Source organism: Frieseomelitta varia, unplaced genomic scaffold (genome assembly GCF_011392965.1).
Source record: "Frieseomelitta varia isolate USP_RPSP 00005682 unplaced genomic scaffold, Fvar_1.2 scaffold_405, whole genome shotgun sequence".
Lineage (NCBI taxonomy): Eukaryota > Metazoa > Arthropoda > Insecta > Hymenoptera > Apidae > Frieseomelitta > Frieseomelitta varia.
The window spans coordinates 452591-473366 of NW_025110152.1; the positions used below are offsets into that span (position 1 = coordinate 452591).

General features: G+C 28.6%; 4 protein-coding genes across 5 annotated transcripts; 2 read left to right on the plus strand and 2 right to left on the minus strand.

The window, feature by feature from the left end:
• The first annotated feature begins 99 nt into the window (after positions 1 to 99).
• LOC122531609 (thioredoxin domain-containing protein 5 homolog) lies at positions 100 to 2143 on the plus strand. Its single transcript, XM_043659654.1, has 5 exons — positions 100 to 635; positions 760 to 906; positions 1013 to 1121; positions 1205 to 1495; positions 1563 to 2143. Exons 1-5 carry the CDS (start codon positions 460 to 462, stop codon positions 2031 to 2033), a joined length of 1194 nt encoding a protein of 397 aa, XP_043515589.1. The 5' UTR covers positions 100 to 459; the 3' UTR covers positions 2034 to 2143.
• A 201-nt stretch (positions 2144 to 2344) lies between these two features.
• LOC122531608 (tektin-4) lies at positions 2345 to 4513 on the minus strand. 2 transcript variants are annotated; one of them, XM_043659651.1, is made up of 7 exons: positions 4275 to 4513; positions 3862 to 4133; positions 3463 to 3772; positions 3178 to 3392; positions 2877 to 3099; positions 2656 to 2810; positions 2345 to 2548 (listed from the first exon to the last, which is right to left on the minus strand). In XM_043659651.1, the coding sequence occupies exons 1-7, from the start codon at positions 4320 to 4322 to the stop codon at positions 2350 to 2352; spliced, it is 1422 nt and encodes a 473-aa protein (XP_043515586.1). In that variant the 5' UTR covers positions 4323 to 4513; the 3' UTR covers positions 2345 to 2349. The 2 variants fall into 2 exon arrangements, with proteins under 2 accessions (XP_043515586.1, XP_043515588.1); XM_043659653.1 differs by having other exon boundaries at positions 3862 to 4069; positions 4275 to 4357.
• A 173-nt stretch (positions 4514 to 4686) lies between these two features.
• On the plus strand, positions 4687 to 7429 carry LOC122531607 (retinal dehydrogenase 1). Its single transcript, XM_043659650.1, has 11 exons — positions 4687 to 4782; positions 5034 to 5121; positions 5292 to 5396; positions 5484 to 5585; positions 5695 to 5860; positions 5930 to 6234; positions 6295 to 6397; positions 6469 to 6767; positions 6844 to 7052; positions 7133 to 7207; positions 7275 to 7429. The coding sequence occupies exons 2-11, from the start codon at positions 5086 to 5088 to the stop codon at positions 7342 to 7344; spliced, it is 1470 nt and encodes a 489-aa protein (XP_043515585.1). The 5' UTR covers positions 4687 to 4782; positions 5034 to 5085; the 3' UTR covers positions 7345 to 7429.
• A 122-nt stretch (positions 7430 to 7551) lies between these two features.
• Positions 7552 to 8532, minus strand: LOC122531613 (NADH dehydrogenase [ubiquinone] 1 beta subcomplex subunit 2, mitochondrial-like). Its single transcript, XM_043659659.1, has 3 exons — positions 8322 to 8532; positions 7880 to 8000; positions 7552 to 7807 (listed from the first exon to the last, which is right to left on the minus strand). Exons 1-3 carry the CDS (start codon positions 8414 to 8416, stop codon positions 7742 to 7744), a joined length of 282 nt encoding a protein of 93 aa, XP_043515594.1. The 5' UTR covers positions 8417 to 8532; the 3' UTR covers positions 7552 to 7741.
• Positions 8533 to 20776: the final 12244 nt, after the last annotated feature.

Consider the following 20776-nt stretch of genomic DNA (forward strand, 5'->3'; position numbering starts at 1 on the left):
CTACATATTTGCATGAAAAATGAATAAACATTAACGATTAAAATAATGAATGAAACAAGTACCATTATCGAATTATGAAGCAAATTGGAAAGTCACGATACTAGTTGCATTTATAGGAATTTTGTAATATAATGTTACTACCAAAATAATATCATATGGGGGCGGAATCGGCGGTTTCGATCCATTTATGTGGGAGTGTTAAAGTTAATCTAAAGTCGAAATATTTATTAAAAATTATTAAATAACGGAAAAATATTTAGATAACAACAACAACAATTTAGATAATATAAAAATCCGAATTATTTCGAGTTTAATGTGAACACGTTTTAAAACTATAATCTCAAAATATACACGATGAAACACTAAAATTTTTTAAATTATTGTCACTACCTTCAATAGTAGCATAATATTTGTTTTTAAATATTTTATTATTTAATAGATCATTAATTATTTATCAATATGAGTGCGAATTCATTGAATTCTGTTATGTTAAAAAAGTGTATCTTTTTATTTATATTTATGCTAAGTCAAGTTAACAGTGAACAAGATCATGTACATACTATACAGTATACTAAAGATAATTTTTCAACAGAAATTCAGAAAAAAAATCATTTTATCATGTTTTATGCCCCTTGGTAAATATTTCATTTTTTATTTTATTTTTTAAATAAAGAAAAATATTTGTATATATTTGTAAATTTTTAGGAATAATATTATCAATATAGAATCTTTATATTAAAAAATAATTATGTTTTTTAGGTGCGGTCATTGTCAGAGATTGGAACCTACTTGGGAGCAATTAGCTAAAATGTCAAACGTGGAGGATAATAATATAAAAATTGCTAAAGTAGATTGTACTACAGATAGTAGTTTATGCACAGAGCATGATGTTACTGGTTATCCTACGTATGTGTGACATGAATTTATTAAGCAAAATGTTTGTGACAATATGTGACGTACAAGCATATAATTATATAAGGAAAAGTAAGCTTTAGAATTTTTAATATTACAGATTAAAATTTTTTAAAGCTGGAGAAATCAAAGGCACTAAATTCAGAGGAACAAGAGATTTACCATCTTTAATGTCCTTTCTTAGTGATCAATTAGGTACTTCCTTGAAGGTAATTATGAAAACCACTATACGTATTAAGTTATAAAAGATAATTCAATTTATTGAAATGCTTTTTTAAATTTTCTAAATTAGAGCGAAGATGAGGCACCATCACCTCCTGAAGCAGTGAATGGTTTATTAGAATTAACAGAGGACACTTTTGATAAACATGTATCTACTGGCTATCATTTTGTAAAATTTTATGCACCATGGTGTACTCACTGCCAAATATTAGCTCCTGTTTGGGAAGAATTAGCTAATAGTTTACGTAATGACAATTATGTTAGTATTTCTAAAGTAGATTGTACACAACATCGTAGTGTGTGTGGACAATTTGATATAAAAGGATATCCAACATTACTTTGGATTGAAGATGGAAAGAAGGTAAAATTTAAATACTATTTGTATTGTTTTGCCATAATTTTAATATTTGATATATATAATTATATAGGTGGATAAATATGCTGGCCAACGTACTCATGAAGATCTTAAAGCTTATGTATCAAAAATGCTTGAGAAAGAAAATGACCAAGTTAACGTCAAGACTGATAATTTAGATAATACAGCTCATGCTGTACTTAGTTTAACTAGTGAAAGCTTCAAACATGGTATCGAAAAAGGGATTTCATTTGTTAAGTTTTTCGCACCTTGGTGTGGGCATTGTAAACGTCTAGCGCCTATTTGGAAAGATCTCGGGAAAAAATTCTTAACAAACGATAATGTGAATATAGCAAAAGTAGATTGCACTCTTGATGTAAGTAAAGAATTGTGCAATGAACAAGAAGTAGATGGTTTTCCAACTCTATATTTATACCGTGATGGACTTAAAGTATCTGAATATAATGGTGCTCGAAATTTAGATGAAATTTACGAATTTATAATGAATTATATACAACATGATGATCAGCATGACGAATTGTGATTATATATTTCTCTTGTAACTTAATTAGTTAAAGCAATATCATTAACTTAAACTGATTTTATATATAAATATATAATATTTAATGTAATTATACATAAATATACGAAGTATATATTTATTGTAAGCATAAAAACCCCGAGGTATTTGGTATTCAAATCATAAATTTTTCATTTTTATATAAAATATTTAAAAAAAATTACAAAATTATATTTTTGCGTGAACTAATCGTGTACTTCCAAAATATATTTATGAGGTCACTCATGTATGATGTGCTTTTATCAAGTCCTTTAAAATTTTTTAAATATGAAGTTTATGATTAAATAGTTGTAGGGTAAAATGAACGCAACAATTGTCCACGTTGTTTATCTATGTATAGTGTTTTACGTTTTACGACTATTTCATGTTCAAGATCGCTTCTTGCTTTCACCAAACCTGCTTGAGTTTCTTCAGCTCGTTTTAATTCTGCTAATATAGCCAATGTGCGTTCATTAAGTAATTTCACTTCTTCCACTAGGCTAAATAACACATTAAGAAAGTTATAAGCTAATTATAATGATTATCTGTTATTTTTCTAAATATCTAATCGTACGACTAGGTAGTAGTTCATTGATAAAATACTTACGAATATTGGGGAGTATCACGACAACTTTCTACATTGCGACGTTGCAACCTGTTTGCTAATCGTGTTTGTGCTACTTTCATTACGCAATCTAGTCCTCTTGTTGAATGACGGAGCTCTTCTATTGATTTTTCAGTATTTGCTAGTTCATGTAAACACTAGAAAAATATCCATCATATAATATTGCAACTGTATTTAAAGGGTTGTTGAGATTTTTAACTTACACGAAGTAATTCATTTTCCAATTGTATACAGACATCCTCTGTAAGTTTAATCTTTTGACTTAAAACGAGATCTACGCGAGTCGCTTGATCTCGAAGATCTTTAGTAGAATTTTTATATATAGAATCTAAAGTGGATCTTAAATTTGCAGACCTTTGCTTTGCTGCTTCTGCATCAGTTAAACTTTCTCGTGTGTAATGTTCATAGCTTGAAGGTGTTGATTGTCTAATGAAGAAAATTAATATAAATTTTAAGATCTACTTTAAATGAGTACTAAATTAAAAAAATTCATTTGATATATACTCTGCAGGAAATCTTGTAGCTCCAAGTTTCCATAAAATGATAAGGGAATCATTTTTTAATTTTATATTGTGGGAATCAATATTATAAGCATCAGTTTTATCAGTCCAATCAATTTCCATTCTTATTTTCGCAGCTTTTAATTCGGTTAATTGCATTTCTATCTGTTCCCGAATTCTACCAAGTAACTCGCGTATCTCTGAGCAAAGTGCTACTTCCTGTAATAATTGATAGGTATTGCTAATATATATTTCACTATACGTTTGTTATATTATTAATGATGTTAACTTTGGTAAGTTCTTCTTCTACTTCATCTCTAATAAGATCGGATTCTAATCGTTTTGATCGTAACTGTAAGAATTCGCCAGCAATCGATTCTGGAACTGTAAGCAGCGACAAAGAATGCTTTACTCTCCGATGTTCAGCTTGTAATAATTCTATTTCATTCGTGATCTCAAGTATTAAGTGTTCTAGTTCAATTTTCCAACGATATACTTCACTTGAACGATTTTTTAAATGATCTGTTGTTTCGAATTGCACCTTATCCGCTTCTCTATACAATTTTTCAACACATCGTTTTGCATTATTTACAGCAAGCCTAAAATAATATGTTGTTTTATTATTATTTGAATTAAATTGCATTAAAAAAATAAGAAATTATATTAATGTAGAAATTTCTTTGCATACTGCGCTTCTCGAATCTTTTCATCTGATTGTTTAAAACATTTCTGATTATGAGCTCTCCACTGAGGTGCTCCAAAGGTAGTTATGGAATATCGATCAACAACTGGTCTAATTCCAGTTAAACTATCTTGAGGTGTAAAATTAACACGACCGGTTGCCCATGGGCCAATCGCATCCATTTGTTTTTCTGGTTGTGCTGGAAGTTCATCTCCTGGTTGAGGAAAATACGGAGGTGACCCTTCAATTTTTTGAGTATAATCTATCTTGGGACAAGGCTGTATAAATTTGTTAAAAAAATATTCAGAAACTTATTTAAAATTAATTTTAAAATTAATTAAATCGAAATCTTTTTCTTTTTTTCTTAAGCCATTTAGATAATATGAAAATTATATAAATTATTTTAAACTAAAATTTACCGTGTCCTGAGTTTCATCCAATTTAGTAGACTCTTGTTTAGTATTCATATTGAATGTTTACCCAATAAATCAGTACTAAATTTATTAGTTTTAGATATAATAATTGTAATATTTTAACGGTTTTCAAAATTATATTAGAACAAATTTTTATAGTTTATTACGAATGATTTTTATAACTGTTTTGTGTCACAATAATTCTTGTTAACATACGTATTAATATACGTATGTACAGAAAAGTATACGAAATATATCGATTTAATAATTCACAGCAACGGGATTTTATTTATATTTATTAATTAAATAAGTTTTACTAATGATTTTGGTTGGATTATTATTAATTATTTCTACATTTATATTATAAGTCTCTGTAAAGTATAAATTTTTATAAACCATAGGAATTTAACTGTGCTTGCAACTTGGTTGAATATCTACAGATTTATCTCGTATGAGATACGAATTAATCACATGACTCATACATATCTCACATTGCCAAACAAACTTCAGCCAAGTAACTAAGTTATTTAATTAATTTTTGCTAAAAAATTAAAGTTTTGACAGATTTTGTGTAACTGTTATTATAAAAAAATATTTATTATAAAAATATATTTTTGTTTGTCCTAAGTATTTTCATAGATGCAGTTAGTCGACTTCAATAAAAACTAATTTTTCATTTTTAAAATAACATCTTATGGAAACAAACAAATTATTAATATTATGTGTTATCAAACAGATAAAGAAGTATTTAACGCTCTGTTCTAGATAATTTGAAACATTTATTATCACTTTACGGTGAGGAAATATACCAGCAAGAATGAATCGCAAGGTCCCAGATATTAAATACACTCAGGTAAATTCTTTAATTTAAAAAAATATAATTTTAAATAAGTCTTGTGAAATTTATGTAATCTATGTTTTATAATAAGAAGTTACAGTAAATAATTATAGATGTTGAGACCAGATATTAATAAAAGACATAATAATACAATTTGTTTTAATATTAATATCATATATTTTCAGTTATTTATAAATAACGAATTTGTGGATTCAGTAAGTTATAAAAAATTCCCTACTATAAATCCAGCTGATGGCACCATTATTGCACAAATCTCTGAAGGTGATAAGGTATACTTTTATTTTATAATCTTTGTTATTATAACGGAACTTTTTTCACATCAAAATTATCTTAAGTGGTTACTTTGTTTTATATAGGCAGATGTAGACAAAGCAGTTGCAGCTGCAAATCAAGCATTTAGTAGAGGATCAGAATGGCGAAATATGGATGCATCTGCTCGTGGAAAACTTATGAACAAAGTATATTATAATTGCATAATATTTTGTATATATAATTAACTAAATTGTTACACCTTTAAATTTTATATATATTTTTCAATTATAATATTATAATTTTGCCTATATACAGTTTGCAGAGCTTATTGCAAGAGATTTAGAATACATTGCCACACTTGAAACTTTAGATAATGGAAAAGCATATTCAAATGCAATTTTTGATATAGAGTGTAGTATAGATACAATTCGTTATTATGCTGGCTGGTGTGACAAAATTTTTGGAGATACTATTCCAGCAGGTATGTTTAATATTTGTAAATCAGTGATAAGTATTTCATAAATGTTCATGAATAATATTTATTATTTAGATGGAAATCTTGTCTCACTTACGCGCAAGGAACCAGTTGGTGTAGTAGGTCAAATTATCCCTTGGAATTATCCTTTTCTTATGTTGGCCTGGAAATGGGGTCCAGCTTTGGCTACTGGATGTACTATTGTTTTAAAGCCAGCAGAACAAACTCCTTTAACTGCCCTCTATGCTGCAGCACTTGCTAAAGAGGCTGGATTTCCACCTGGTGTTGTAAATGTTATCACTGGTTATGGTCCAACAGCTGGTGCAGCTATTGCTGAACATTCAGGAATTCAAAAAGTTGCATTCACTGGATCTACAGAGGTATCTACGATTTTTATACTTATTCATAAAGGTATATTACATTTTATATTTTGTTTATAGGTTGGTCGTCTTATAATGGCAGCTTCTTCTAAAAGTAATCTTAAACGTGTTTCTCTTGAACTGGGTGGCAAGAGTCCATTAGTTATTTTTGATGACGTTGATGGTGATGAGATGATATTAATTATTAACGTATTCATGTATGAAAGAAAATTAATAAGTACATATTATTTATAGTTAAGGAAGCAGCTGAAATTGCTTACAATGCAATATTTGCGAATCATGGACAGAATTGTTGTGCTGGTTCACGTACTTTTGTACATGCTAAAATTTATGATCAATTTGTTACTTATGCTAAACAATTGGCATTGAAAACAATAGTTGGTGATCCTTTTGACTCTGAAACTCAACAAGGACCACAAATTGATCAAGAAATGTTTGATAAAGTATTAGGTTTAATTAAATCAGGAAAAGAAGAAGGAGCTATGTTAGAAACTGGCGGGGAACGTCAAGGCAGTGTTGGTTATTTTATTAAGGTATAATTTTTTATGTTGGTAACTTTTGCATCATTTGTATAATTATTTTCTACAGATATTTTAATTTTAATTTAAGCCTACCGTTTTTTCAAATGTGACTGACAATATGAGAATTGCGAAGGAAGAAATATTTGGACCTGTTCAATCTATTTTAAAATTTGAAACAATGGACGAAGTAATTGAACGTGCAAACAATACAAATTATGGTCTTGCTGCCGGTGTTCTTAGTAAAAACATTGATAAAGCATTAGTATTTGCACAAGCAATACAAGCTGGAAGCGTCTGGTAAAAATTTTTAAGACAAATTCTGCGTTTATTCATAGTATTCAATTAAACATTATTTTTAAAAAATTATTATTCAATAGGATAAACTGTTATGATGCTATCACACCTCAAACTCCATTTGGTGGATTCAAACAATCAGGAATAGGTCGTGAACTGTAAGTTCGTAATTACTTAACTAAAACAATTAATAACAAAATATATATGTTTAATTTTATATTTCAGTGGTGCAGAAGGATTAAAAGAGTATCTTGAGACTAAAACAATTTCTATTAAAATCCCAACGCGTAATTAAGAATATTATGTACAGTTACCTGTACATTGCATTTTGTTATATGAAGTTTATATAAATTTATATTTTAATAAAATTATTGTGCTTATTTTGAGTATTCTATTTACATGTATACACATATATGCATGTATACATCTATTTATACATATACACACACATACACATGTAGAAATTATTAAATTGTAATATAATGATCAATAACAAATTCAATTTTTAATCACATAATTCATATGATTTATTAGAAATATATTATAGACAAACTTTTACTCTCTACCAATTTTCTATACATAATGTATTTAATGTGTTCTTATGTGGTTACAATTTATTATTTAAATACATCAAAATCTCTGATGTATATATATTAGAGTTTCAATATTACAAAAAATATCTATTTGACTATTTAATCAGGTGGAATTCCTAATTCTTCATCACTCCAATCTATTGGACGTATATCAGGATAATGACCCTAAAATATTAATTACTGTAGGTATTAACAAATTTTTAAATAAAATTTCTAAGAAATAATTATGTCACTTACAGTAATATGCTCATAATCATGCCAAGCATTCCAAAAGATCCACCACCATGCCATTCCAGCCCATATTTCTGACAGTACTACCCATTTTGTTTCATGTACAGGAGCTGTACGATAGGCAAAACTAGAACAATATTAGATTGCTCTTTTGAGACAACAAATTCACAATAAATTTTCAAATGAAATAAATTATATATATTCATAACATATGAATTAAATTATATATATTCATTGCATATGAATTAAATTATATATATTCATTGCATATGAATTAAATAATATTGTTATATATATATTTACTTACATATTTGTATGCACATATATGAGAATTATTTATAATTTTTTTTATATTTTTGAACGTATTTTATAAATATTAAAAATTCTTATTAAATATAAACCTAACCTCTTTTCAAGTAAACGTTATATAATATACATACAGACTTACCATGTACGGATCTGTTGTAAATTTATTGCAGTCTGTTTCCTTCCACTTGATTCACATACGCTTTTCAAAATTGTTGTGCAACGTGACAACAACATTTCTTAACAAAAACTTTCTCAATATTATTTTAATTAATGAGTTTGAACTCCCTTTGTGAACGAAACGAACTCTGTCGGAGATACAAAGAAACTGGCATAAAACTGAAGTTGTTTCTATCTTTCTACATACTTCAGAGCTATACTGCCTAAATCCTTTATTTCATAGCAGAGCTGTAAAAATATATTTATATATTTTTTATATAAAAATATATTAATTTTGCAATTTTTCTAAAGTACTTTTATTTTTAGTAGTATAATTATTTGAGTGTACAAAAAACAAGATAGTTAAAAGGAACAAAGTGTAAAAAGAAAAGAAAAAAAGAAAATAATTATAAAAAGAAAATAGATAAAAATGGAAGAAAAGACATAAGAGCAAGAAAAGGAGGAAAGGAGCCATATTAGTAGAACAGTATTCAGTGTTATATACACTGAATAGATACTTACAAATATTTGTAAATGTCATGAAAGACTTTGTTTTATAATATATAATTGTTTAGTAATTATAAATTATATTTAGTTTAATGCAATTAATCACTTTTTATGTATTTGAATATTTTTTATATTATAAGATTGCAGCTCGCGATTTCAACAATATGGTGATGGGAACTTATTTCACTGAATGAGTTTTAATTAGAAATTTTTTGAAATCATTTTTATAATACATTATAATATTATTTAAAATCTAAATTAATTTCTCTCGAAGAAAATTACGAAACGGAATAACTTGTCTGAGGTAACATTGCACTTACAATAGTTTATAATTAAGATTAAATTTTCTAAAACGAAAACAAAATTTAATTATAAATTTATTTTTTAACAGCAATTGAAGTTTAGAAACATAATTGACAACAACAGTTAACTTGAGTTGTCACTTGTATCACTATTGTATAACTTTTACATTACTCTCTAATTTGCTAAGAGATATTTATAATTTTATTTAATTAATAATTTTAATATACAAAATTATTTGACCAAGAGTGTAACAGTAAGTCAAATTATTTTTATTTTAAAATCCTAATAAGAGTAATTTACTTGGCGAGAAAATATTCAGATATTTCAGTCCTTTTCTGTTTTCAATTGTTTCAGATATTACAGTATGTTAATTAAATTATTTTAACAAAAATTTAAAGAACATCGTGCAAGATTATCAATAATATCTGCAAACAAATTTTTTACTTAAGGACTTCGAATAACTTTCACCAAAAATAACATTCACCAAAACGGTACATTTTCGTATGTAACGAACTTGGCTTCGTCTGTCTTTCTTCGTGACTGGCTTTTTATGAGATTAATTTAAGAGAACTTAACATCTGATGAAAGTCGTTCAAACATATCAGCTGCGAGATATTTGCCATTATGGTTGAAACGAGCAGACTTCAAAAAGCGAGGGGTAACCTCGCGAGCTGGCTGATTCTCATTGGTCTATCGGAGGGTTTACGATTTGTGATGAACCATCTGGTTCACGGTAGCAACCCCTGAAGAAACTCACGTCATTGGTCTTCCTATCGTAACTTCTCCCCAACGTGTGCCTTAATAAAAACTTTTATAGTGGCTGCCGACCAATATCTTTTCCCGACAAAATGCAAGCTTTCAAGTAAGTACATGGGATTCGTTCTAGTAATTGTCTAGGTATATATTTTCTAAATGAATTATGAAGATATTACAATGAAAAATAATGATTTTAAAGAATGCGATAAGTTACCAATATTTCTTGCTTATATTGGTATAAATTAAATGTTGATAATTCTTATAACAAATTAATGCAATGTTTGAGAGAACTAACGTTTTTCGAATTATATTAAATATATACTTAGACATTGTATTTATCACAATCTAATGCTCCATATTTCTTAATTTACTTAAAATCATTATTTTTTACTTAAAATCAATATTACAGATAATATTCAATCAGTAGTAGTAGTGATAAATAGTAGATACCTTACTAAACTAGAATTTAGTAAAGACTTAACTAAGAGTTTAACTAAAGATGTAATCGTTTAACTAAAGACTCTTTGTTAAAATAATCGATAAGTGAGATAAGTTAGATTTTCTCAATATAATACACAATAAATAAGATCACAGAATCCCCGCAAATTAAATTTTCTTCGTCGTAGAATAAAATTTCATATTAAGATCAAAGTCGAATTGTTACACGTTCATGCATATATTACATTTCGTGATATTGCATCCTGATTGCCGATTTATAATTTTACTATCGCAATGATAGACCAGTGTTTACAGGTCTTTTCGAGAGACTGGAATTTATTGATGATTCGTTGGAAGGACTCGCGGTACATTTTACGATACCACTTGGAGGATTTTTATCTGGCCACCCGGCAGCTTTTATCATTTGAAAAACGCACCGTTTGCTGTTTTTCCTTTATCGTCCAATAAATTCAGTTGTATTGCAAATTTCTGGCTACGCGAAAAGTCATTCTTCCGTTATCGGACACACTCCAAGTAGAGGTAACGATATTCTGACAATTCATTTCTCGGATAGCCTGTTTAGTAAAGAAAAAAGTGTAGGTAGATTTTCATTGTATTGATTATTTCTTTATTTGCAGAACAGCGTTGAGAATGATTAAATGACTTTATCGATAATGAAACAAAGTTCAAATTTTCTAACGAAAGAAACATTTTCTCTGTAGAGAGAAATTTACATGTCTTATAAAAGATGATCTAGAAGATTGTCTAATGAATACAAAAACATTAAATTACGTAAAATGCTTTAAATTAAAGTAAGTACTTTACATATAATTGTAACTTTTTATTTTAATAGAAACTAATACTCCGTGAAAATAGTTGATATTTATGAGTAAAAAGGAAAACAAAGATAGTTCAATTTCATTTATTTCATGTATGAAAAATAAAATTATTCCACTGATAAGAGAGAAGGCTTGTATACTGAAAAATTCATACAAAAATAAATTTCTTTTTCATTTCAAAAAAGTTTAAAAATTATATCAAATAATGTATAGCGCTGTGCATTTAAATCAGAATATTTCTTTTGCTGATGAATTTTCAAATCTTTAATTTGTTTTTTACTTTTTTATGGTGTTATCTACATTTTAATATCATCTTTTCATTACTCACATCATTGAATTGCAGATAAATTAATAAATAGACGTGGTCTGTGTTTTAATGGCTGACGTAAAGGAAGAAGCATTTTGCGTTACATCAGTCGGCCACGTTATCTCGAGCACACCCTTCGTGATAGTTTCACCCTCTTTTCGTACCGCCCCTTCTATTCCCAGTGTAAGCGTTTCCCGAGGGTTATATCAAAAGCTAGAGGGTGTTTCCATGGATACACGTACAGCCATGTTGGTTCAGGAGCATGAGAGAGGAAGGTCTGTGAAAAATTCGATAATTCCAGACTGCTTCGAAATGGCGATGTGCGTTCTTTGAGGAATTTTTAAATAAATATAATTATTTCATTTCGTGTTTTGATTTAAACAATAATTTATCGAGAAATTTACACAAAGTTATACTTATATTTTTCTTTTAATTAACTTTAAAGTACTATATTAAAACTTCAGTTATTATAAAAGATCTCACAGATCTCTAATATTTATTGTATAATTCAATAAATATCGAATATTTCAATAAACATTCGATAAATGTTCTTGCTTTATATATTAATGATAAAGAGTTTCAAGTGTAATTGAACAATAGAAAATATATTGAAAAATATAAAATAATGTAGGAAGAAAAGTAAAAATTGGAAGCTGTCTATAGTATAATTAAGAACGTTTCAAATGTAGACCTTATATGCAACTATTTTTCACTTCATTCTTCAAACAGATTCTTGTGCATATCTTGATTCAATCTTTCTTAATCACTGTAAAAACATCACTTGTTGTTTGTTTTAAACTGAAAAAATTAAATTATTACAGAGAAGATTTTATTAATTCACACACGATAAATACGAAAAGAAGATGCGAATATATTTGATGTTACACAACATGCATCTAACTCAACCACCGAATCGAAACAAACTGGTACCGAGGAGAATCGAAGACGAAAACGAACCCTGAAAAAAGGTAAAAAAGATAATAAAACGGGGCCGAGGCAAAGCCGCAACAAAAATTTTAAAATATAACATAGAGATGCATGTCTTTGAGGTACAGGTATCACGACGTGGGAATTTTTCGACGAAAGGATTTAGATGAATGGACCGTCAGAATTATGTTTTTATTGCACCTATAGAATGGTTATTGTGAAAACTTTCGAAGAGGAGATGCAGCTGGAGCAGAGTACAGTTAAAGTATATCAAAATATCCGAAAGAATCTAATATAAAATAGGAAGAAGTTCAAGAAATTTGTAATTCTTTTAACTATAAAGAAAATAGGGTAATTATATGAAACGTGAGAATTTTTATTGATTATGTTTATGATTGTAACAAGTTAGTATTGAACTTATATATTTACAATTGAAATTTAAATTAAATATTACATTAAAGTCAAATTATTAAAAATCACATTTTTAATATAAATACATACGTAAATAATATGTATAAATTTCATTTGTGTGTACCTAAATAAGTAGATATACTTATTTAAGTGGCACCTCTATCTACTTAAATAATATATTCTATGAAATACTACTCTTTACTTTATTCCAGTAATAACTATGATTATTAAGTGATTACTAAATTAATACTTGTTCGAGTGAGGTGTTTCATTTTTTACAGTTAGGTAGAATGAAAATCAAGGAAAATGTGAGCACGAAAGCATGAGGAAGATGTTGGATGGGAGTAGTTTATAACGCTCTTCTTTACACGCTAATATCTTCTGTTTCCTTGGAAACGATCGCAGAATTCGCTCCTCCAGCAGTAACGTCCGCCAATATGTCTCCCTTAAAAGCGTCAGGACAGCGACCGTTGCCTCTGTATGCTACTGAAGAAGTAACAGCTGCTGAATTGTCTGCCAATCCATTCGGAGTACTGGTAAAAATAATGGTCACTGTTTTTTTGAGACATTAATCGTGTATTTAATCGTAAAATTGTTCATCAAATCTCTTGAAATAAATCTTGAAATAGGTTTATGAACTATCTTATTCCAATTTTCTCCGCGATAGTTATGTTCTAATATTACGTAAAGCGTTTTATTTTAACTAAATATTTCATTATAAAATTCTTGTTTCATATTTTATTACTAGTTTCGCATTTTTTTTATTATTTTCTGAATATATTAGAAATGACGTAAAGACGAAATTGTTTTGTGTGCACAAGATATATATTTTGAAGACAAAATAATAGTGAGTCTTTGGTAATTTTTTAAAAGTTTGTCATATTTATCTTTGGATGAAACAAACCTCTTCGTACATTTCTTTAAGAAACAATAATATTTGATTTTTGAAAGAAGAATATTTGAATTTTAAGCGTAATTAGAATTTCAATATAATATATAGAATTTATATAGAATTTCAAGTATAAAAAATAATATTGTAATATTTATTTACTAAAATTTCATACATATAGGTATAATATATTTGCTATAGGTTTAAAGCATATAGAAAAATTTCTGCTATTAGGTAGATATACTTTTTTCACACATTGATGGTGACTGTAATCAACTTTGATGTTTTCAAAATGCTTTCATTCGTTTAAGAATATGTTTGTCTAGCCAATTATCAATCATCATAAATTTAGTAGGATTACACTGTATTCAATAAACACTCAAGAAGCTCATAAATTAACATCAATGGAGATTTCTATCGTGATATATTTTATTCTGTTATGTATAAATTTTCTTCGTACCATTGTTTCGTGCTTGATCTTTGATGAAAAATAAGAATATTTTTGAAATAAACAAATATTTTTTTTTAACGGCATGATATTTCATAAAATCTTCGTAGTTTTGTACTTTGGAATTTATTTAATTCAGTAAAATTAATAAAATTTTGTCTTTTTAGAAAACAAAGCATATTTGTGGTTTTAGAAAACAAAGAAATGATCTTAAAATATTTTTCTTGCAAATGATCTTAAAAATATTTTTCTTGCAAAAGATGCAGTGAATTTTGTTTAAATTGCAATATAAATAATTGCAGTCGAGAGAAAACTAAGGAAGTTACAACTTTGTCGACTGTGCTGAAAGAAGTTAAAAAACTTGTGTTCTAATACACTTGAATGGACTGAATATTTTTGGTTCGTAAAATTTTATGAATAGCAATAAATAGCAAACTGTATATAGCTTTTCCTGAGGCCATACAATCTGTTCTATGAATTTAATACTTAATGTAATTTTGTGGCCAAAAAATATTTGTCAAGAATTTAACTTTTTATCTATACTTGACAGTTTCAGTATTTTGTATAATATTTGCACAGATAAATGCTTTATATTTCTGTATACTATTAAAAGAGTGAACTTCGTATATTTTAATATAAAAGATTGTTTGTATCACGCAAAAATAAAGAATAAATCTGACGAAAAAATCTGAAAAGTTTTTATAGATAAATCTAAAAATTTATAAAATAAATGCACTTGTTTGTAACATAATATACAAGATTATTGTAAAGAAGATTTCTAACTTTTTTCAATAACTATATTTTAGATATTATACATTTATATATTAAATCCATATCATATTTTATTTGTGAAAATTTTTGTAATTATAGAAAATATTTGTTACAGATCTGTATTATTGATTGCTTACACCACAAGAAAGGAAGTTCCAAGGATTGTTACAAGAGGGCAGATATACATGGCAAATCTGTTCCCTACATTACCGTCATGTAAAGGAAGCAGAAACCCAGGACGAGGTATGTATGTACATACATAAATAGACCTTACCAGAGACACAGACGAGGTATATGGTTCGTTTGTAACATACAATGTATTTCTTTATTTCCTACGATTTTGAGATCCTAGACCTTCTTTATCATTTTCGTGTCACATTCTGTCGTACTGATTTAGGCAAGTTTATCTTTGAACAAAACAAACTCAAGATTGTTAAAGTGGAGATTTTACTTTTTAAAACAAAATCAAGTTAGTTGTTTTACATTTTTTTCACAAAATTATAACAGTTTAAAGTATTGACAATTTTTCATCTAATGTATGAATATTTTCGTTCTTTTTTAAGAATTGCTCATATATGTTGTGTATTTAATTTAGACCAGAGTTTTTTATTCTAGGTTAACATTTCGTGCGAAAAGGGTTTAAATTAGTTGAAGATTACAGCGCCACTACACGGTGAAGTAAACAATACACTTCCTCCGATTCTCGAACATAAATCGATATTTCTCATGATCGATTTCTAATGGCGGAATGAAGCACCTCATCTGTAAAGAAGAAAGTGTTATTCAGAAAAAACACCCAGAAAAGTGTCATCCAGAAGTTCTGAGGTAAAAATTTAAATCAATAGTTGTTAGATTTGTGTTTGTATTGTGAATTTTTAAAATAAAACGTGGCAAATTTTTGGCTTCAACTCAAGCTAAGATTTAATCAAATAATTATTACATGTAATTTTTAAGAATTAAAGAAATAATATCATATAAACATTTAAACAGAACATATTATGCTGAGCCTTATTTATAATTTTATACCAAAATTTAATTTCAATTCTAACAGTACAAATATTGTGACCTTGTAATATGACTAATTATATATATATAAATTAGTTCAAGATTACAGCGCCACTACACGGTGAAATAGGCAATACACGATTTTTAGGCGGGAGAGCAGATCTTTAATGGCGGAATGAAGTACCTCATTTGTAAAGAAGTAAGTGTCATCGAGGAAAATCATCCAGAAAGAAGAGTTCGGAAATTTTCAGGTAAAAATTATCAGGATAAATAGTTATTGGATTTGTGTTTATGTTGTGCATTTTTAAGATAAAATCTGCAGTTTTGGCTTTAGCTCAAGGTGAGATTTAACCAAATAATTGTTACATATAATTTTCAACAATCAAGGAAATAATAGTATATAAACATTTAAACAGAACATACTATGCTAAAAGTTATTTATAATTCAATACCAAAATTTAATTTCAATTCTAACAGTACAAATATTATGACCTAATTTGAGAATTAATGGTAGAGAATTAGTGTTGCGAAACAAGATGTGGTTTTTTGCCCGGGTTCGTAATGTAGATAATTGTACAGTAGCCCTTCTGGTTATTGTATTGAGTAGGACATGCTTGTTTTTTAGTAGCCTTTCTGGCTATTGTACCGCGATTTCCTTTTCAGTAGTCCTTCTGATTACTATGTTAGGTTTTCTTTTTCAGCACCCCTTACTGCCCCATTTGTTACTGAAAATATTGCTAAAAATATATATTTTTTTACTAGCTGTAACTTTGTTATGACTTTTAGAATGTACAATGTTTTTATAAATTTAATATATGAAAGTGATTTCATGTGTTATATATATAAAATAAAATTTGAAATTCGAAATAAAATTTAAAATTTGAAATTCTTTTCACAAAATAATTAAATTGATAGTACTTTGTTGAGTACTAGTTCATTTTGAACTATTGAATATGAATCAGTATCCAATTTATTCCTATTGGAGTCAATAACAATAATTGTTTTTATCATTTTCTCTTCTTTTCTCTATTCTAAATATTTTAACAATAACATACAATTGTATAAATATTTGAATTTGATATACATAAATCAAAGTTTATTCATGAATGGTATTTATTTCTAACAAAAATCTTTATGGAATAACTAAGGGAACAAAACTATTTTCAGGAAAATGATGTTCCATTCAATTGCAAGTAATAATTTTATTTTACAGATTTTATTAATTGTTTTAAGTTTTTTAAGTTTGTTTTAGGTACAGATGTTGGAATCGACAGAAGATTTTTCATCAAAATGGCAAATCATCAAAAGAAGATTTCATGTAACATTCACTTCATTCCTTTTGAATTATGGTGTATATGAATTATATGCATATGAATCAAATGAGTAAAAATCACTTTTTGTAGAGACATTAGACTAAGTGAGGCTAAATTAGACTTAATTAAGCTACAGATAATATTATTTGATATATGATTACTAATTGCATTGTTATATAGCTGAATAATTATATAACTGATACAATTATTAATTATATGACAAGTAATACGAGCTGATTGGCTGCGATCTCGGTTAATGAAAATGATTTATAATAGATAGTTTTGACGTATGGGTAGTTGATCTGTATGCGTATGGAAAATATTTTTCATACAAAAATATTTTAGGAAGTCTAGGATTAATTATTTCTTCTTCAATGATTGTGTCTGTAAATGAGAGAGTTGTTCTTTCTTCTTCTCTGTAATTTCTCTCATATTACGTCCAACTTTTGAAAACATTTTGAGCTTTAGAATTTTAATTTACTATATGAAAAAAAAACCATCGTAATACCGAAAAATATGGATAGAACTCTTTCTAATATTTATAATATTTATAATAGTAGAATGATTTCTGATTCCAGTTACTGGCTTCACATTCCGGTATTAAAAATTTGACAACATTGCAACGGATTTAAAAAATCTTGTTTCTGGTGCATTCACCAATTGATCAACTTCGATCGTTTTATTTGATGTAGTTTCCCAACTCTGGCGTAGAGTGCGCTAAAAAACCAGAAATTTCTTTACTATGTCGGTATTTCAGAACATAGGACATGAAATCTCAGAAGATGCTTGGTTTATTCATGTACCTCGCATGTGAAGGAAAATATCTGCTAAATGAGGTGTACCTCATTTGAGATACTTATGGTAGTGTTATAAAATTTTTCAGTACCTTTTCGAAATATTTACGAGTTATAATGATTTTAAATAATTAGGAATCAGTGGTCATAGTCGAAATGTAATCTAAATCTATTTAGGTATTTATTATTCTTATCGTATACCAGATATATTATCGTAACTCATACATATTATTGAATATCCATAAAATTTATGAGATTATATTTTTTCTTGGTGACCTAATCTTCATTCTGATTATAATATTCGTATTTTAATGTTGAAAGATACTTAACGAATCAGTTCACAGCAAGTTATCGGATAGAATAGAAGAGAATACGCAGATTATAACACGTCTCATAGTACAAAGTATATTTCACGCACCGTTGTATATTCCGAGTCACGAAATAGTCGTATTGTTTGTTTTTCTTCGTTCGACGAATTTCACGAGTGTGGTTTTCACTCTAAGACGGCGCGACGTATGGAAAAAAAGGCAGCAAGACTAACGACGAAGGTTGACCGAAAGGTACGAGCGACGGAGGTTTTAAAGCTGCACCGCGTATTTGTTTGCTAGCCGTGTTAATTCGTCGAACAAATAACCGGCGACGGCCCTCGAACCACGAACGATTCGAAGCCGTTGCAAATGATCAGTTCCTCGCGGGCAATACGTGTAACTGCATTGTGTTTCACCGTTCCGTCGCATCGTTTCGTTTGAATAAAGGCGATTCGACGCTGCTTTATACTAAGTGCAGTGATGTCTCAAGCGAATGTTTCATGTCGAGTACGCTGGTTATTTTCGATGAATTATCGAGGTAGTCTTTCGCTAACCTTTGCCTTTTTGCACTTATCTATTAACCTTTTGCTTTCTACTACGTCGAGTTACACTCGTGGTGTGCAGATAATGTAAAATAGATAAACTGTATTTTTACGAAAGTTCAATTTCCATTTTATTTTTAATTTGCTAATTAATGTGCTGAAGACACATCGTGTAAATGAGATACGGAAGTGGGTATAATATAGGAATACAGGTATAATATAATATAAGGTACAACGAAAAAAAGCCATAAAGCAAGGGATTGATATTCCTTTTTTGTTTCCTTGTTGTTCGTTGCGAATGTAATATCCGCTGGCATCTATAATCTTATCCACAATCTCTAACGAATTGAAGGATTTGCGTCAAACCAGTTCAGTATAAAAATAAGTTTCATATTTTTTCATACGTGCAAAAGTTCATTACTACGAATTAAAATGTTTGCATCAGTAAGAAAGTAAAGTTGGATCGTATAAAAATCATGTTTATTAAAAGGGAAAGAAACGTTACATTGCAAATACAGAAAAGACTGTAAGTTACATGTTCGAGCGTGCGGAATTTCTTTATTACGGAATATTGGTCGACTATGAATTGATGATTGTGAGATGATTTGTTTTCGATTTTCAGATGGTTCGTTTAAAGTATTGGAAATACTTCGATATTTTTAAGGGAAAAAGACCAAGTTTTTCGTAAATATCACAACGTCTCTCAAAAAAAAAGTTTGTTCCGCAAAGAAAACGCGCGCCGCGTGGTTACCAGAATTATGCGAGTCCGTAAATACGATGGAATACGGCTAGAACCGTGGAGAAGAACAAGGAAACAAGTCAATACGTGAGGAATTTTACGATGTCTCGTAGCCGAGCCGGGAACCAACGAAGAAAACTGCCACGCAGCAATAGGGGAACCACGTAAGCACGCTGTTTTTATAATACACGTTAAATAACTTTACGAGGTCCCAAGTATCGTGGCAAATTGATTTCGTAACGACAATCGCGGAATTAATGTACAACACAACGTAAAAGTATCATGATGGCAATTAAGCGAAGCACTTGCTTAACCACTCGCGGCGGGTTCGTCGGTTAGTCCTGCTCCAGAGCGCTCAATGAATGATACGCAAACAGTATTCGATCATTTCAATTCCGTCACGACATTCCACTTGCTATGGCGTCGATATTCGCTTCGTTCGACTTCCTCGAAGACTCGGAGTCACCTCTTCCTGTAAGTTTTACATTAATTGCTTCATGAATTCGACGTTTCGAATATTTGATATAAGTTGCTTTTTCTTTTTTCTCCGAACAAAATTTATGAGGTAAAGTTATGAGATAAAATTTTAATATAAAGTATTTTTATACATCGTCTGTATCATTAGAATTGTGTGAGTAATGTCAGTCCATTTTTTATAATTTCCATGTCGCTTGATGGTTAAAAAGAAGATTTTTGACAATTGATGATAAATTCATTAAAACTAAATAGTACTAGTTCAGTTCGGTATATTAATGTATATTGATTAATAAGTTTGTTGAATTTTTAAATTGCGCTCTCATAAAAATCAGGAGAACTTATAATATTCTTTTAATTTGTATGCTTCAAACATCCGTAGATATTCATTGAGCATAGTTTTGTAATATTTACAATAAAACATCTTATCTTGTAGTATCTATATACGATTATATTAGCTTACTTACTAAAAGATTTTAAAACCGAAATAAATATACACATTTAACAGCGTTAAAGTTATTTGATCTTTTTTTATACGGGAATAGTGAAACATGGTGACGAAAGTGAATCAGAACGATGTTCTTGTCTAACAGAGGAATTTTGCACGCGCGTGCGCTTGTGTATACAACTATTAAGTGCTTACATTTATGCTTCTCATAATTGTCTT

Excerpts from the sequence above, each read along its gene's own strand:
- LOC122531609 (XM_043659654.1), top strand. The coding sequence starts at position 460 with ATGAGTGCGAATTCATTGAATTCTGTTATGTTAAAAAAGTGTATCTTT. Across the intron at positions 636-759 it reads ATCATGTTTTATGCCCCTTG|GTGCGGTCATTGTCAGAGAT; the intron begins GTAAATATTTCA and ends TATGTTTTTTAG. Across the intron at positions 1,496-1,562 it reads GGATTGAAGATGGAAAGAAG|GTGGATAAATATGCTGGCCA; the intron begins GTAAAATTTAAA and ends ATAATTATATAG.
- LOC122531608 (XM_043659651.1), bottom strand. The coding sequence starts at position 4,322 with ATGAATACTAAACAAGAGTCTACTAAATTGGATGAAACTCAGGACACG. Across the intron at positions 3,773-3,861 it reads GAAAAGATTCGAGAAGCGCA|GCTTGCTGTAAATAATGCAA; the intron begins GTATGCAAAGAA and ends ATATTATTTTAG. Across the intron at positions 3,100-3,177 it reads GCTACAAGATTTCCTGCAGA|ACAATCAACACCTTCAAGCT; the intron begins GTATATATCAAA and ends TTTCTTCATTAG.
- LOC122531607 (XM_043659650.1), top strand. The coding sequence starts at position 5,086 with ATGAATCGCAAGGTCCCAGATATTAAATACACTCAG. Across the intron at positions 6,768-6,843 it reads GTGTTGGTTATTTTATTAAG|CCTACCGTTTTTTCAAATGT; the intron begins GTATAATTTTTT and ends TTTTAATTTAAG. Across the intron at positions 7,053-7,132 it reads ATACAAGCTGGAAGCGTCTG|GATAAACTGTTATGATGCTA; the intron begins GTAAAAATTTTT and ends ATTATTCAATAG.
- LOC122531613 (XM_043659659.1), bottom strand. The coding sequence starts at position 8,416 with ATGTTGTTGTCACGTTGCACAACAATTTTGAAAAGCGTATGTGAATCA. Across the intron at positions 8,001-8,321 it reads TTACAACAGATCCGTACATG|TTTTGCCTATCGTACAGCTC; the intron begins GTAAGTCTGTAT and ends ATATTGTTCTAG. Across the intron at positions 7,808-7,879 it reads ATGATTATGAGCATATTACT|GGTCATTATCCTGATATACG; the intron begins GTAAGTGACATA and ends TTAATATTTTAG.